General features: G+C 35.9%; 2 protein-coding genes across 3 annotated transcripts in view; one reads left to right on the top strand and one right to left on the bottom strand.

The window, feature by feature from the left end:
- phc1 (polyhomeotic homolog 1) overlaps positions 1-963 on the top strand; it is a 19,472-nt gene extending 18,509 nt beyond the window's left edge. For both annotated transcript variants that reach the window (XM_061914940.1, XM_061914941.1), the window contains one exon: positions 36-963. In XM_061914940.1, coding sequence (XP_061770924.1) covers positions 36-187 — 152 coding nt within the window. In that variant the 3' untranslated portion in view covers positions 188-963. The remainder of the gene's footprint in view (positions 1-35) is intronic.
- The window catches only part of styk1b (serine/threonine/tyrosine kinase 1b), a 19,349-nt gene continuing 4,046 nt past the window's right edge, over positions 654-15,956 (bottom strand). Inside the window, exons 4-10 of the mRNA XM_061914942.1 lie at positions 8,845-9,174; positions 8,602-8,783; positions 8,449-8,529; positions 4,954-5,162; positions 4,830-4,870; positions 1,294-1,390; positions 654-1,227 (exon numbers count right to left, since the gene is read on the bottom strand). Coding sequence (XP_061770926.1) covers positions 1,035-1,227; positions 1,294-1,390; positions 4,830-4,870; positions 4,954-5,162; positions 8,449-8,529; positions 8,602-8,783; positions 8,845-9,174 — 1,133 coding nt within the window. The 3' untranslated portion in view covers positions 654-1,034. The remainder of the gene's footprint in view (positions 1,228-1,293; positions 1,391-4,829; positions 4,871-4,953; positions 5,163-8,448; positions 8,530-8,601; positions 8,784-8,844; positions 9,175-15,956) is intronic.

Below are 15,956 nucleotides of genomic sequence, written 5' to 3'. Positions count from 1 at the left end.
TTCCTTGCACGCGCTAACATGTCGCCGTCGGTCAGGTTGCGAAGAGCTGGCGGCCCACTTCCTGTCGCAGGAAATAGACGGGCAGGCTCTGATGCTCCTGCGTGAGGACCATCTCATCTCCACCATGAACATCAAACTGGGTCCCGCGCTCAAGATCTGTGCCTCCATCAACAGCCTGCGCGAGTGACGCTGGTTGACGCCTTTTTCTCAACGGTATGTTTGACACTACACAATAATGTACCGCCGTTTACATGCTGGACCTTGAATGTGCTAAAGCAACCTTTTTTATGGCTGCATGAGCAATGACTGTTGGGGAGAAAGACTATGTACAATGCAGCTAACTGTTGCTAGCTCACATTTCAGCAAACATTCATGTTCTCAAGAGACATATCTTAAGAGTAGTCAGTGTACAGCCCTGTACTATCGACTGAAAATGAGTCAAGCAGGTGTTGTTGTGCAACACAAGTATGGATTTTCTTTCATTGTTCCGTTAAATGATATACGTGCAAATATTTACTTGTTTTCAGTGGATAGTTCATACTGCTTTACACGGACTACTCTAAAGTACATCAAGTTGGAGAAGTTAAATGTTTGCAGAAATGTGCTTTATGGATGGTACTGTACATGAAAATACATATTGCCTTGGTGCTGTATTTAAAAATGGTGCTTTGATTTGTATTTGTTTGTACTCCAGTATATACTTTAACACAGTAGGAGCTCTAACCAACATAGCTACCTGAATGTCTCCATGGAGAAAAGTCTTGTTTTGGTTTTTTTCCTCCACCAGCTGTTAGACTGTGATTTATTCACATTTTGTTTCCTTCAACATTGAAATACATAATCTGCTACCTGGCAGGTAAACCATCATTCCACAGCATCTACTAACAGCTCCTTCATGTTTACATCTCTACTAAACATGTTCTTTTTCATAGAGAAACAACTTAATAAAAGTCTTCTTGACTATTTGTTTTCCTTCATGTGCAAACAATGTAACATTCTCCAAAGATAAAAAGTGCATGAGAAAGTGTATTTGATCAGAAAATGGTGTAGCTGTTAGCCTCCCCGTACCCTGCTTCCTGCAGGTAGTGCTCGATGTTCATCAGCCCCGGCGCCTTCAGGACTTTATCCGAGGCGCTCTTCTCTCCCGATGCCAGCTTGCGACTCACCTCGGCCAGGGAGGGTCGCTCGGCGTCTTTCCACTGGCAGCAGCCCTTTATGATGGAGTGTCTGGAGAGGAGAGGGAGGTGAAGTAGGAGCAAAAAAGAAAAGATGGCCATGCATGAGGATCCTTACAGAGAGTTGGAGCAGTTTGGAGGCTTTCTTAAACTTTTCCCTCGCTGGTGAAACTGCAGCAGCTCGTTGACTGGGAGCTCTGCGAATGGAGCTTCTCCTAAAACACACAAGTATGGGATCATTCTTTTCAATATCTCTTTTATGGAGCAACAAACACTGATTCGAAGATCAAAAATAGCATTTTTTTTAAGAAATATAAACCACAATTAACTTCATTCTATTTCAAAATAAACTTAGCATTAAGTAAAGTTAAAGGGGTGCGGCATAGCTCGGTTGGTAGAGCGGCCGTGCCAGCAACTTGAGGGTTGCAGGTTCGATTCCCGCTTGTGCCATCCTAGTTACTGCTGTTGTGTCCTTGGGCAAGACACTTTACCCACTTGCTCCCAGTGCCATCCACACTGCTTTAAATGTAACTTAGATATTGGGTTTCACTATGTAAAAGCGCTTTGAGTCACTAGAGAAAAGCGCTATATAAATATAATTCACAAAATAATTCACCAATGATTGTCACACACACACACTAGGTGTAGCAAAATTATTCTCTGCATTCGACCCATCACCCATGTTCACCCCCTGGGAGGTGAGGGGAGCAGTGAGCAGCAGCAGTGGCCACGCCCGGGAATCATTTTGTGGTGATTTAACCCCCAATTCCAACCCTTGATGCTCAGTGACAAGCAGGGAGGTAATGGGTCCCATTTTTTTATAGTCTTTTGGTATGACTCGTCCGGAGTTTAAACTCACAACCTACCTATCTCAGGGCAGACACTCTAACCACTAGGACACTGAGTAGTTGGACAACAACTAAAAATGTCTTGTCATATTTAATTTTATGAAATTTAAATGGCCTTCATTTTTTCAATCTTTATCGACTATCTTTAATGGTGCAGGATAATATTTACAGTACACTAATGGTTGAAAGTTTTAGAACACATTTATGGCGAGTTATGGTGGTCAAATAAGACCAAATTAAATATTTTTAAAATTACTTAAATGTTTCATTAATGATAATGGGAATTAAATACATAATTGTGTAATGGTGAATTACATTTAATAGAGTTGAATTTGTATTTGGAACATGCAAGCATACAACATGATGCATCACAATTTCCAGTTTCTCTTTTCAACATGTTTGAAAAGGAGTAGGAAGAGGTAGAGCTTATTTAATCCGACACCTTTTCTTTTACATAGCAGTTGCTAAAACTTTCATTCACTTCCTGTTCTCAATTTATTCACAATATACTCCATAACTAATAACATTAAAAATAAATAATTAATGAAGATATATTTCATATGGTGAGATGAATGGATGGATGAAATAAATTCTGAATGTTTATATTGATTTATTTCATGATTACTGTCGTGTTTATGGTTGATTTCACAATCTAATCATTTCATGTTTTATTAATTTAATATGTAATATTTAATTGAATCTCAATCATTAAATGTAATTTTACAATTCTCTCATTTAATAACATTTTAATTACCATTATAATTATGACACTAAAGTCATTTTAAGAATATTTAATTTTGTCTCATTTGATGCTCCATAGAGAAATGGCATGGAGTGCACCCAAACACACTGATAATTATATAACTGACTATTCTTAACACTAGGATGAAAATCAGTTGCAGTAAATGAAGTGTAAGGACATCATTAAATTATGAGTACAGTACTAACTATTGCCGGTTGAATCGCTGAAAATGGTGTGGATATTTGCTACGTACACGTAAATGTCATTTTTGTCAAACCTAGTCAATTAAAGCTGAAAGTTAAGGTTTTTTTATTGATTTATTAACAGTATTTCCAATCTATTTTGATTGTAAATAATGTTAAAAGGCAAAAATAATCAACTGTCAAAATTCTTCTGCACTTTACTTGCCAACCTTGAGACTTCCGGCAAACTGCTTTACGGTAGACGAAAACGTGACTGTTGTGTGTTGTTATCGCGCTGGGAGGACAATAATGAAACTGCCTAACAATAAACCCACATAAGAAACCAAGAACTACATTCTACAGTTATTGGGCAGGCTCGCTGTTTATATTGTGGGAAAGCGGACGTGAAAACAGGCTGTCGACACGTCACTCAGGTCTGCACGGAGCTGGAGGGGGCGTGGCCTCCAGCTCCGCCTGAATTTTGGGAGAAAATTTGTCCCGGGAGGTTTTCGGGGGAGGCGCTGAATTTCGTGAGTCTCCTGTAAAATCCGGGAGGGTTGGCAAGTATGACTTTACTGTATCTATGTTTTCAAGAACAAAATTTAGAGTAAAGTATATAGTGGATGTAGACATATCGGGCCATTTTGGACTGATAGACGCATGCGTGCTAGACCTGCTAACTAGCACGGGAATACTTTGGCAGCTACATCCAGCGGCCTGTGAAGCAGGGGAGTATAGTAGCAGCGGGGGCCGTCTATGGAGCAGACGCCAGCGGTGTGATCGGAAACGCGGATGCCAAGCGGGCCTAAAAACAAAGCTAAAGGCTAATCCCCACAGAACACCACTTCCCTCCATCCTGAAGCCGGATTTAAATGGAAGATGCGAGACTACTGGTCTGGGTAAGGAGTCAGTTAAATTAGAACAAGTTTTTTCTGCTTTGATTGTTTCAGAGTTGGACATGTGTTCTACTGAGGTGGCAAACTATGATGCGTTCAGTTTATCAAAGCAACAAACAATCGGAAAATTCCCGTCGTATCAATTCCTAGATATGGTCGTAATTATACTAAATGCACTGGGCATAATAAACACAACATTATTAATATTGCTACTACGGATAATTTGATCAAAAATTCCCTAAAACAGCCCACTACCTATAATATCGGTTTTTTTAAACATAAGATCATTGTCTCCCAAAACGTTGTTAGTTAATGATATCATCAGAGACAACAATCGGTCTTAACGAAACCTGGCTTAAACCAAACAACTTTTTTGCGCTAAATGAGGCATGTCCTCCTAACTTTACACATGCGCATATTGCCCGTCCCCTTAAAAGGGGTGGGGGGGTCGCACTAATATACAACGAAAACTTTAACCTTAGTCCTAACATAAATAATAAATATAAATCGTTTGAGGTGCTTACTATGAGGTCTGTCACACCGCTGCCTCTACACCTGGCTGTTATCTACCGCCCCCCAGGGCCCTATTCGGACTTTATCAATGAATTCTCAGTTTGTTGCTGATATAGTGACGCACGCCGATAATATAATCATAATGGGGGACTTTAATATCCAAATGAATACCCCATCGGACCCAGCGTGCGTAGCGCTCCAGACTATAATTGATAGCTGTGGTCTTACACAATAAATGAACCCCATTTTTTTTGTGTCTTCTCTCAATTGCTGTTTATTGCAGTTCTGAGTGTTGCTGGGTCAGGTTTGGTTTTGGAATCGGATTGCATTGTTATGGTATTGCTGTGTATTGTTTTGTTGGATTGATAAAAAAAAAAAAAAAAATTGATTCTGAATCGCACAACGTGAGAATCGCGATTCGTATTCGAATCTATTTTTCCCCACACCCCTAATTATACCTTAGTACAACTTACCCAGTGTTGCCATTTCATAGAGTAGGATACCGAAAGACCAGCTGGGGAGAACAAACAAAACATTTGGACATCATTTCTGTAAAAGCGAGCACCATTGACTAACGACCTGCAATGAAGGACTCACACGTCACTGCTGGCACCAGCACCTCTCTTGGCTAATATCTCAGGCGCTTGCCACTTCTTCATGCTGGGGTCGTCCTTCTGGGTGCCTGTCTGGTTCTTGCGGGTGTAGACCCCGTGAAGGCCCCAAAGCTTGGCCGTGTGCTGCTTGCTAACCAAGACGCTGCGGGCCCGGACGTTGCCGTGTAAGATGTCCTTGCTGTGGAGGAACGTCTGGGGGAAGACAACCAGGAGTGTCAGGTTTTGGATGGACGCAATTAATTACAAATTAATCTGTTAAAAGATGATGGTTACATTTGTAGATGTGGTTCTAGCACAATATCAACAAGGCTCAAACGGATTATTTTAAGCTGTGTTCAAAATGTTTGTTGATTCTCTAACTGGTGCTAGACAGACCCCACCTCGTGGTGGGCATTAATACCAGACAAAAAAAGAATTACAATAAGCCTAATAATACTAAAATAAACTACAATTATTAAATAGATGGTAAAAAATAAAATATTGTTAATACATACATAGTGAATTATATTTATATAAAGTGATTTATATTTATATAGCGCTTTTCTCTAGTGACTCAAAGTGCTTTACATAGTGACACCCAATATCTAAGTTACATTTAAACCAGTGTGGGTGGCACTGGGAGCAGGTGGGTAAAGTGTCTTGCCCAAGGACACAACGGCAGTGACTAGGATGGCAGAAGTGGGAATTGAACCTGCAACCTACAAGTTGCTGGCACAGCCACTCTACCAAGTGAGCTATACCGTATACTGCATACAGACTGCAGGAGAGCCTCAGGACTGCAAATAAGTTGATGATTTAGAAAAGAGATAAAAGGCACACCTTTTTACTTGAACTCTTTTTAGGTTTTTAATTTTTATTCTGGTATTTTGTCATTTATTTGTTGCTATTATTACGATTGGTCTCGCTATTTATAAATTAAATATATTTTCTTTCATTTATTTAAAAACTATATATTTTCTTTTAGATGACGTTAATTTATATTTATTCTCCAGTGCCTTCTCCCTTCAATCAATCCTGCAATGCTATTTGTCAATAATGATTGGTGCGTGTTTTCTAGTTTTTTTAACTGCTGTAAAGCAAACACTGAGTCAAACAGGTGCTAGTTTGTTGCCTGATTCACATTCAAAATAGTACAAAGAAAACTGTACCAACCAAAAACATGCTGAAATTGAAATAAAATTAAATGACTTACCTGAGAATATTCATGTCAATATTTTAAGGTGCTTCTTGGTGTGAACAGTTTGAGAAGCACTGGTTTCAACACATCAGTTAGCATTTATTACCACACTCAGTATTTATATTTCATGCAGCATCAATGCACTGAAAAAAAGTGCTAGTTTGCGGCAATAAAATGATGCTGATATATCTCTGTATAATCTTGTAGTATTATAAAATGTAATAATGGTAATAAAAAGGTGTTCTTATTAGGGGTGGTGAAAAATCTATCACATTTGAATTGCGATTTCTAGTTATTCGTTTTCCATATTGATTAATAATTTTTACGAATAAATGTCTTTTTTTTTTTAAAAAACAAAACATTTTGACACCAAATAATCTATTCTGAATTAAATGGTAACCCCAAGAATCAGAACTTGCGAGTTGCGGTAAGATACACAAACCTAATTATTATACAGTACAGGCCAGAAGTTTGGATACACCTTCTCATTTCAATGCATTTTCTTTATTTTCATAACAATGTAGACCAGGGGTCACCAACGCAGTGCCCGCGGGCACCAGGTAGCCCGTAAGGACCAGATGAGTCGCCCGCTGGCCTGTTCTAAAAATAGCTCAAATAGCAGCACTTACCAGTGAGCTGCCTCTATTTTTAAAATTGTATTTATTTACTAGCAAGCTGGTCTCGCTTTGCTCTACATTTTTTATTCTAAGAGAGACAAAACTCAAATAGAATTTGAAAATCCAAGAAAATATTTTAAAGACTTGGTCTTCACTTGTTTAAATAAATTCATTTTTTTTTTTTTTACTTTGCTTCTTATAACTTTCAAAAAGACAGTTTTAGAGAAAAAATACAAGCTTAAAAATGATTCTAGGATTTTTAAACACATATACCTTTTTACGTTTTAAATTCCTTTCTCTTCTTTCCTGACAATTTGAATCAACGTTCAAATATTTTTTTTTTTTGTAAAGAATAATAAATACATTTTAATTTAATTCTTCATTTTAGCTTCTGTTTTTTCGACGAAGAATATTTGTGAAATATTTCTTCAAACTTATGATTAAAATTCAAAAAAATATTCTGGCAAATCTAGAAAATCTTTAGAATCAAATTTAAATCTTATTTTAAAGTCTTTTGAATTTGTATTTTTGTTCTGGAAAATCTAGAAGAAATAATGATTTGTCTTTGTTAGAAATATAGCTTGGTCCAATTTGTTATATATTCTAACAAAGTGCAGATTGGATTTTAACTTATTTAAAACATGTCATTAAAATTCTAAAATTAATCTTAATCAGAAAAAATTACTAATGATGTTTCATAAAATCTTTTTTTAATTTTTTGAAAAAGATTCAAATGACCTAGTTTTTCTGTATTTTTTCGGTTGAATTTTGAATTTTAAAGAGTCGAAAATGAAGATAAACTACGTTTCAAAATTTAATTTTCATTTTTTTTCCAGTTTTCTCCTCTTTAAAACAGTTCAATTAAGTGTTTTTTTCCATCATTTATTCTCTACAAAAAAACCTTCTGTAGAAGGAAAAAAAAATGTACGACGGAATGACAGACAGAAATACCCATTTATATATATATATATATATATATATATATATATATTTATTTATTAAAAGGTAAATTGAGCAAATTGGCTATTTCTGGCAATTTATTTCAGTGTGTATCAAACTGGTAGCCCTTGGCATTAATCAGTACCCAAGAAGTAGCTCCTGGTTTCAAAAAGGTTGCTGACCCCTGATGTAGATTGTCAAATCTATGTCACCTGTTGAATGAAAATCATTTCAGGTGTCTACCTCTTGAAGCCCATCCAGAGAATGCCAAGAGTGTGCAAAACAGTAATCAGAGCAAAGAATGGCTATTTTGTAGAAACTAGAATATAAAACATATTTTCAGTTATTTCACCTTTTTTTGTTTAGTACATAACTCCACATGTGTTCATTCATAATTTTGATGCCTTCAGTGACAATCTACAATGTAAATAGTCATGAAAGTAAAGAAAAGGCATTGAATGAGTGTGTGTCCAAACTTTTGTCCTGTACTGTATTTGTCATAATAGTTAGCATGCAGACTATTACAATACATGGTCACATTAAATTAAAAATAGGTTTCTACAGCCAACTTGCAGCACCAAGTTATTTAACTACACTGTAGAACCTTCAGCTTTACAGGTGCCATTATCTTTTAAACTGGTTTATGTGTAAAATATTTTATTTCATGGAAATTCCAGGTATTTCTCGTACATTTTGTTTGTGGAAAATGTGAAGTGTTTGCTGGTGAAATGTGTTAACTACCAACCAGCGCTGAGGTCAGGTGTTGAGCCATAGTAAATATCCTCTTCTCTGTCATCTCGCATGGAGGATTCAGGTTTTCTTCTACCTGGAAACAAGAACAGGGGGTTTTGGTGCAATCCTGCACATTTGATGCACGGTGTGCATGTTTGAAACAGACCTGCCTGCACCTCCACAGGAAGCTGAGCATGTCTCGGTTCTCCAGCTCCTCCACTACCGTCACCAGAGGGGCTCGCAGGGAGACCACGCCCAGCAGCTCAGGTAAAAAGGGGTGGGGTCCCAGCTGGGCCAGGAAGGAGGCAAAGCCCAGGAAGGCGTGTCTCTCTGTGGCGTCGGCTGAGTCTGGAGGTTGGGGTGGAGGAGTGTGGACATCAAAAGTATCAGCAAGAGTGGGAGCTCGTACCTTTTAGCACCCGCAGGACCACGTTCCTGTTCTCCATGCGGGCCCTGTAGAGGGACACGGAAGAGTCGGAGCGCAGGGAGAAGGAGCCACGCAGCGGGCTGACCAGATTGAAGGCCTCGGGTAGTCTCTGGCGAGGCAGCTCCCTGGGTTGGGCGACAGGAGCGAAGGGGGTCTTGTAGGGCGGCAGGGCCTGGGCCTGGGCCAACAGAGGCGGGGAGTCCACGAGAGAGGGATTCTTGGCCGGGTAGCTGGGGGGTTGGAAGGTGGAGTAGGTGTTGGGCATGTCCATAGCGATGCTTTCATGCTCAAGCACGTTGATGCCAGGAGGAGCTATGGGGAGAAGGAGGAAGAACATCGTCATCATCTTTTCTCATTGGCCACTTTATTAGGTACACTTGCACACTCTAATCTGACTTGACAAAACAAAAATGATGCTTACTTGACTTAGAGCAGGGGTCACCAACCTTTTTGAAACCAAGAGCTACTTCTTGGGTGCTGATTAATGCAAAGGGCTACCAGTTTGATACGCACTTAAATAAATTGCCAGAAATAGCCAATTTGCTCATTTTATCTTTAATAAATCTCTCTCTCTCTATATATATATATATATATATACACACCTTTTTACCTTTTAAATTCCTTCCTCTTCTTTCCTGACAATTTAAATCAATGTTCAAGTTTTTTTTTTTTTTATTGTAAAGAATAATAAATACATTTTAATTTTATTCTTCATTTTAGCTTCTGTTTTTTCAACGAAGAATGTTTGTGAAATGTTTCTTCAAACTTACTATGATTAAAATTCAAAAAATTATTCTGGCAAATCTAGAAAATCTTTAGAATCAAATTTAAATCTTCTTGGGTACTGATTAATTCAAAGGGCTACCAGTTTGATACACACTTAAATAAATTGCCAGAAATAGCCAATTTGCTCAATTTACCTTTAATAAATAAATAAATATATATATATATATATATATATATATATATATATATACATATATATACATTTTAAATTCCTTCCTCTTCTTTTCTGACAATTTAAATCAATTTGCTCAATTTACCTTTAATATATGTATATGCGTATATTATATATATATATATATATATATATATCCATCCATCCATTTTCTACCGCTTATTCCCTTTCGGGGTCGCGGGGGGCGCTGGCGCCTATCTCAGCTACAATCGGGCGGAAGGCGGGGTACACCCTGGACAAGTCGCCACCTCATCGCAGGGCCAACACAGATAGACAGACAACATTCACACACTAGGGCCAATTTAGTGTTGCCAATCAACCTATCCCCAGGTGCATGTCTTTGGAAGTGGGAGGAAGCCGGAGTACCCGGAGGGAACCCACGCAGTCACGGGGAGAACATGCAAACTCCACACAGAAAGATCCCGAGCCTGGATTTGAACCCAGGACTGCAGGACCTTCGTATTGTGAGGCAGACGCACTAACCCCTCTGCCACCGTGAAGCCCATATATATATATATATATAAATGGGTATTTCTGTCTGTCATTCTGTCGTACATTTTTTTTCCTTTTACGGCAGGTTTTTTGTAGAGAATAAATGATGAAAAAACACTTAATTGAATGGTTTAAAAGAGGAGAAAACAGGAAAAAAATGAAAATTAAATTTTGAAACAGTTTATCTTCAATTTCGACACTTTAAAATTCATAATTCAACCGAAAAATATGAAGAGAAAAACTAGCTAATTCGAATCCTTTTGAAAAAATTTAAAAAATAATTTATGGAACATCATTAGTAATTTTTCCTGATTTAGATTAATTTTACAATTTTGATGACATGTTTTAAATAGGTTAAAATCCAATCTGCACTTTGTTAGAATATATAACAAATTGGACCAAGCTATATTTCTAACAAAGACAAATCATTATTTCTTCTAGATTTTCCAGAACAAAAATTTTAAGAGAAATTCAATAGACTGAAATAAGATTTAAATTTGATTCTACAGATTTTCTAGATTTGCCAGAATATTTTTTATTTATTTAAATCATAATAAGTTTGAAGAAATATTTCACAAATATTCTTCGTCGAAAAAACAGAAGCTAAAATGAAGAATTAAATTAAATGTATTATTCTTTACAATAAAACAAAAAAATTACTTGAACATTGATTTAAATTGTCAGGAAAGAAGAGGAAGGAATTTAAAAGGTAAAAAGGTATATGTGTTTAAAAATCCTAAAATCATTTTTAAGGTTGTATTTTTTCTCTAAAATTGTCTTTTTGAAAGTTATAAGAAGCAAAGTAAAAAAACAAATGAATTTATTTAAACAAGTGAAGACCAAGTCTTTAAAATATTTTCTTGGATTTTCAAATTCTATTTGAGTTTTGTCTCTCTTGGAATCAAAAATGTCGAGCAAAGCGAGACCAGCTTGCTAGTAAATAAATACAATTTAAAAAATAGAGGCAGCTCACTGGTAAGTGCTGCTATTTGAGCTATTTTTAGAACAGGCCAGCGGGCGACTCATCTGGTCTTTACGGGCTACCTGGTGCCTGCGGGCACCGCGTTGGTGACCCCTGCTCTAATCTGCCTGGACAAAAACGATGCTTACTTGATGTAGACTGTCAGAATGCTATTCATACAATTAGTTCATTACGGCATTGTACTAAGAAGTGTTGGTCATATACTTTTATGAAGTGCATCACAATTAGGGCGGTCAAAGTTAAAGCGTGGATGCATGCGATTAATCACAAATTCACGTTTAATCACAGATTCATCACCCTTTACCTTCACCAAAAATAGTTACCTGTAAAGAAAATGTCTGTATGACATTCTGATTATAACATCACCTTTGTGTTATAATATCGTGTTGTTGTTTTTTAAAAGTTAATTTTAATCAAACCAGCAAGTTATTTACAATGATCCATCAACATTCAAAAGTGTGATTAAAATGATTAAAAAGTGTTTGATAGCACTAGTTGGGTACATTTTGGCAGTGATATCAAAATATAATACTTCATTAAATTCACTACTTGAGTATTTTATCAATCAATAAATGTTTATTTATATAGCCCTAAATCACAAGTGTCTAAAAGGGCTGCACAAGCCACAACGACACCCTCGGTTCAGAGCCCACATAAGGGCAAGGAAAAACTCACAACCCAGTGGGATGTCAACGTGAATGACTGAGAAACCTTGGAGAGGACTGCAGATGTGGGTGACACCCCCCCCAGGGGAGACTGGATGCAATGGACGTCGAGTGGTCCAGTATAATATTGTGAAAGTTTGATATTGTATGTATATACATTTTTCTAATTGACAATAAATTATAATTGTGCAAAAAATTGTTTTGTAGAATTTAAAAAGAAAATATAAAAATATAAAGCAGATTTTGTCCACTATCCTCCCCTTCCCTTAAACTAAAAAGCTTGTATTGGATTGTAGGGTCAAATTAATGTTTAACTGTACAAAATACAATGAGAAGTAAAAAATACTAATAGGTTAAAAGCTCAAAATTTAAAATAAATAAGGATTAAATGTTACTTGTGTAGCGCTTTTCTACCTCCAATTACCTACTGATGACAACATCAGGATCGAACCCGCAACCAACCACTCTACCACCTGAGCCAGGCTGCCCATGCCTTTTAATGAATGAAAGTTTGGCATGTAAAGTACAAAAATATGTTAAACAATAAATTGTATGAAATTCCATTTGCCACATAAAAATATTTATATAAATACAGTATGTCTATATTCTGCAGTGGACATTGTGTGTCAAACGCATGGCCCAACATGCCCAAAACACAACGTCCACTGCAAAGACACTGGTTCTCAAGAGGATATACATAATGAATATGCTAATATTTTGCATTAGACACATTAAGCCAGACCTGGGCAAATTAAGAACCGAGGGCTTTTCAAACTGGCCTGCCGGACATTCACAAATAATCGTTTTAGATCTTTAAGATGGAAAGTGTAGCTGCCATTATGATGAATAAGATATCAAATTATTATTTAGCGGTGCTGTGGCTTGATAGATTGGATTAATATTTAAGAAATGTTAATGCCACATCAAAGAAAACTGTTTGGAAAGAATAATTTAAGGAGATTAAACCAAAAAAAATGTATACCCTGGAGCAGACCTGAGCAAATTAAGGCCCGGAGGCCAAATGTGGCCCGTTAAGCTTTTAATTTGGCCCGCCGGACATTCCCAAATAATCGTTTTAGATCTTTAAGATGGAAAGTGTAGCTGCCACTATGATGTGTAGTGATGTTTTTAAATGACCGTAAGTCTTGAACTATACAAAGTATTTCAATGGTTGGAATCTACGCTTTTGCATGATATAATAGTTGCTATGGTCATCTAATTAGTTACTATGGTCATCTAATTAGTTACTATGGTCCTCTAATTAGTTACTATGGTCATCTAATTAGTTACTATGGTCATCTAATTAGTTACTATGGTCATCTAATTAGTTACTATGGTCATCTAATTAGTTACTATGGTCATCTAATTAGTTACTATGGTCCTCTAATTAGTTACTATGGTCATCTAATTAGTTACTATGGTCATCTAATTAGTTGCTATGGTCATCTAATTAGTTACTATGGTCCTCTAATTAGTTACTATGGTCATCTAATTAGTTACTATGGTCATCTAATTAGTTACTTTGGTCATCTAATTAGTTACTTTGGTCATCTAATTAGTTACTATGGTCATCTAATTAGTTACTATGGTCATCTAATTAGTTACTTTGGTCATCTAATTAGTTACTTTGGTCATCCAATTAGTTACTTTGGTCATCCAATTAGTTACTTTGGTCATCCAATCAGTTACTTTGGTCATCCAATTAGTTACTTTGGTCATCCAATTAGTTACTTTGGTCATCTCATTAGTTACTTTGGTCATCTCATTAGTTACTTTGGTCATCTCATTAGTTACTTTGGTCATCTAATTAGTTACTTTGGTCATCTAATTAGTTACTTTGGTCATCTAATTAGTTACTTTGGTCATCCAATTAGTTACTTTGGTCATCCAATTAGTTACTTTGGTCATCCAATTAGTTACTTTGGTCATCTCATTAGTTACTTTGGTCATCTCATTAGTTACTTTGGTCATCTCATTAGTTACTTTGGTCATCTCATTAGTTACTTTGGTCATCTAATTAGTTACTATGGTCATCTCATTAGTTACTTTGGTCATCTAATTAGTTACTTTGGTCATTTAATTAGTTACTATGGTCATCTAATTAGTTACTATGGTCATCTAACTAGTTACTATGGTCATCTAATTAGTTGCTATGGTCATCTAACTAGTTACTATGGTCATCTAATTAGTTACTATGGTCATCTAATTAGTTACTATGGTCATCTAATTAGTTATTATGTTCATCTAATTAGTTACTATGGTCATCTAATTAGTTATTATGTTCATCTAATTAGTTACTTTGGTCATCCAATTAGTTACTTTGGTCATCCAATTAGTTACTTTGGTCATCCAATTAGTTACTTTGGTCATCCAATTAGTTACTTTGGTCATCCAGTTAGTTACTTTGGTCATCTAATTAGTTACTTTGGTCATATAATTAGTTACTTTGGTCATCCAATTAGTTACTTTGGTCATCTAATTAGTTACTTTGGTCATCTAATTAGTTACTTTGGTCATCCGATTAGTTACTTTGGTCATCTAATTAGTTACTTTGTTCATCCAATTAGTTACTTTGGTCATCCAATTAGTTACTTTGGTCATCTAATTAGTTACTTTGGTCATCCAATTAGTTACTTTGGTCATCCAATTAGTTACTTTGGTCATCTAATTAGTTACTTTGGTCATCCAATTAGTTACTTTGGTCATCTAATTAGTTACTTTGGTCATCTAATTAGTTACTATGGTCATCTAATTAGTTACTAAGGTCATCTAATTATTTACTATGGTCATCTAATTAGTTACTATGGTCATCTAATTGGTTACTATGGTCATCTAATTAGTTACTTTGGTCATCCGATTAGTTACTTTGGTCATCCGATTAGTTACTTTGGTCATCCAATTAGTTACTTTGGTCATCTAATTAGTTACTTTGGTCATCTAATTAGTTGTTATGGTCATCCAATTAGTTACTTTGGTCATCCAATTAGTTACTTTGGTCATCCAATTAGTTACTTTGGTCATCTCATTAGTTACTTTGGTCATCTCATTAGTTACTTTGGTCATCTCATTAGTTACTTTGGTCATCTAATTAGTTACTTTGGTCATCTAATTAGTTACTTTGGTCATCTAATTAGTTACTTTGGTCATCCAATTAGTTACTTTGGTCATCCAATTAGTTACTTTGGTCATCCAATTAGTTACTTTGGTCATCTCATTAGTTACTTTGGTCATCTCATTAGTTACTTTGGTCATCTCATTAGTTACTTTGGTCATCTCATTAGTTACTTTGGTCATCTAATTAGTTACTATGGTCATCTCATTAGTTACTTTGGTCATCTAATTAGTTACTTTGGTCATTTAATTAGTTACTATGGTCATCTAATTAGTTACTATGGTCATCTAACTAGTTACTATGGTCATCTAATTAGTTGCTATGGTCATCTAACTAGTTACTATGGTCATCTAATTAGTTACTATGGTCATCTAATTAGTTACTATGGTCATCTAATTAGTTATTATGTTCATCTAATTAGTTACTTTGGTCATCCAATTAGTTACTTTGGTCATCCAATTAGTTACTTTGGTCATCCAATTAGTTACTTTGGTCATCCAATTAGTTACTTTGGTCATCCAGTTAGTTACTTTGGTCATCTAATTAGTTACTTTGGTCATATAATTAGTTACTTTGGTCATCCAATTAGTTACTTTGGTCATCTAATTAGTTACTTTGGTCATCTAATTAGTTACTTTGGTCATCCGATTAGTTACTTTGGTCATCTAATTAGTTACTTTGTTCATCCAATTAGTTACTTTGGTCATCCAATTAGTTACTTTGGTCATCTAATTAGTTACTTTGGTCATCCAATTAGTTACTTTGGTCATCCAATTAGTTACTTTGGTCATCTAATTAGTTACTTTGGTCATCCAATTAGTTACTTTGGTCATCTAATTAGTTACTTTGGTCATCTAATTAGTTACTATGGTCATCTAATTAGTT

This window comes from Nerophis ophidion, linkage group LG11, assembly GCF_033978795.1.
Source record: "Nerophis ophidion isolate RoL-2023_Sa linkage group LG11, RoL_Noph_v1.0, whole genome shotgun sequence".
Lineage (NCBI taxonomy): Eukaryota > Metazoa > Chordata > Actinopteri > Syngnathiformes > Syngnathidae > Nerophis > Nerophis ophidion.
Note: the sequence above shows the minus strand (reverse complement) of the source record. Positions and strands in the feature narration are given on the sequence as shown.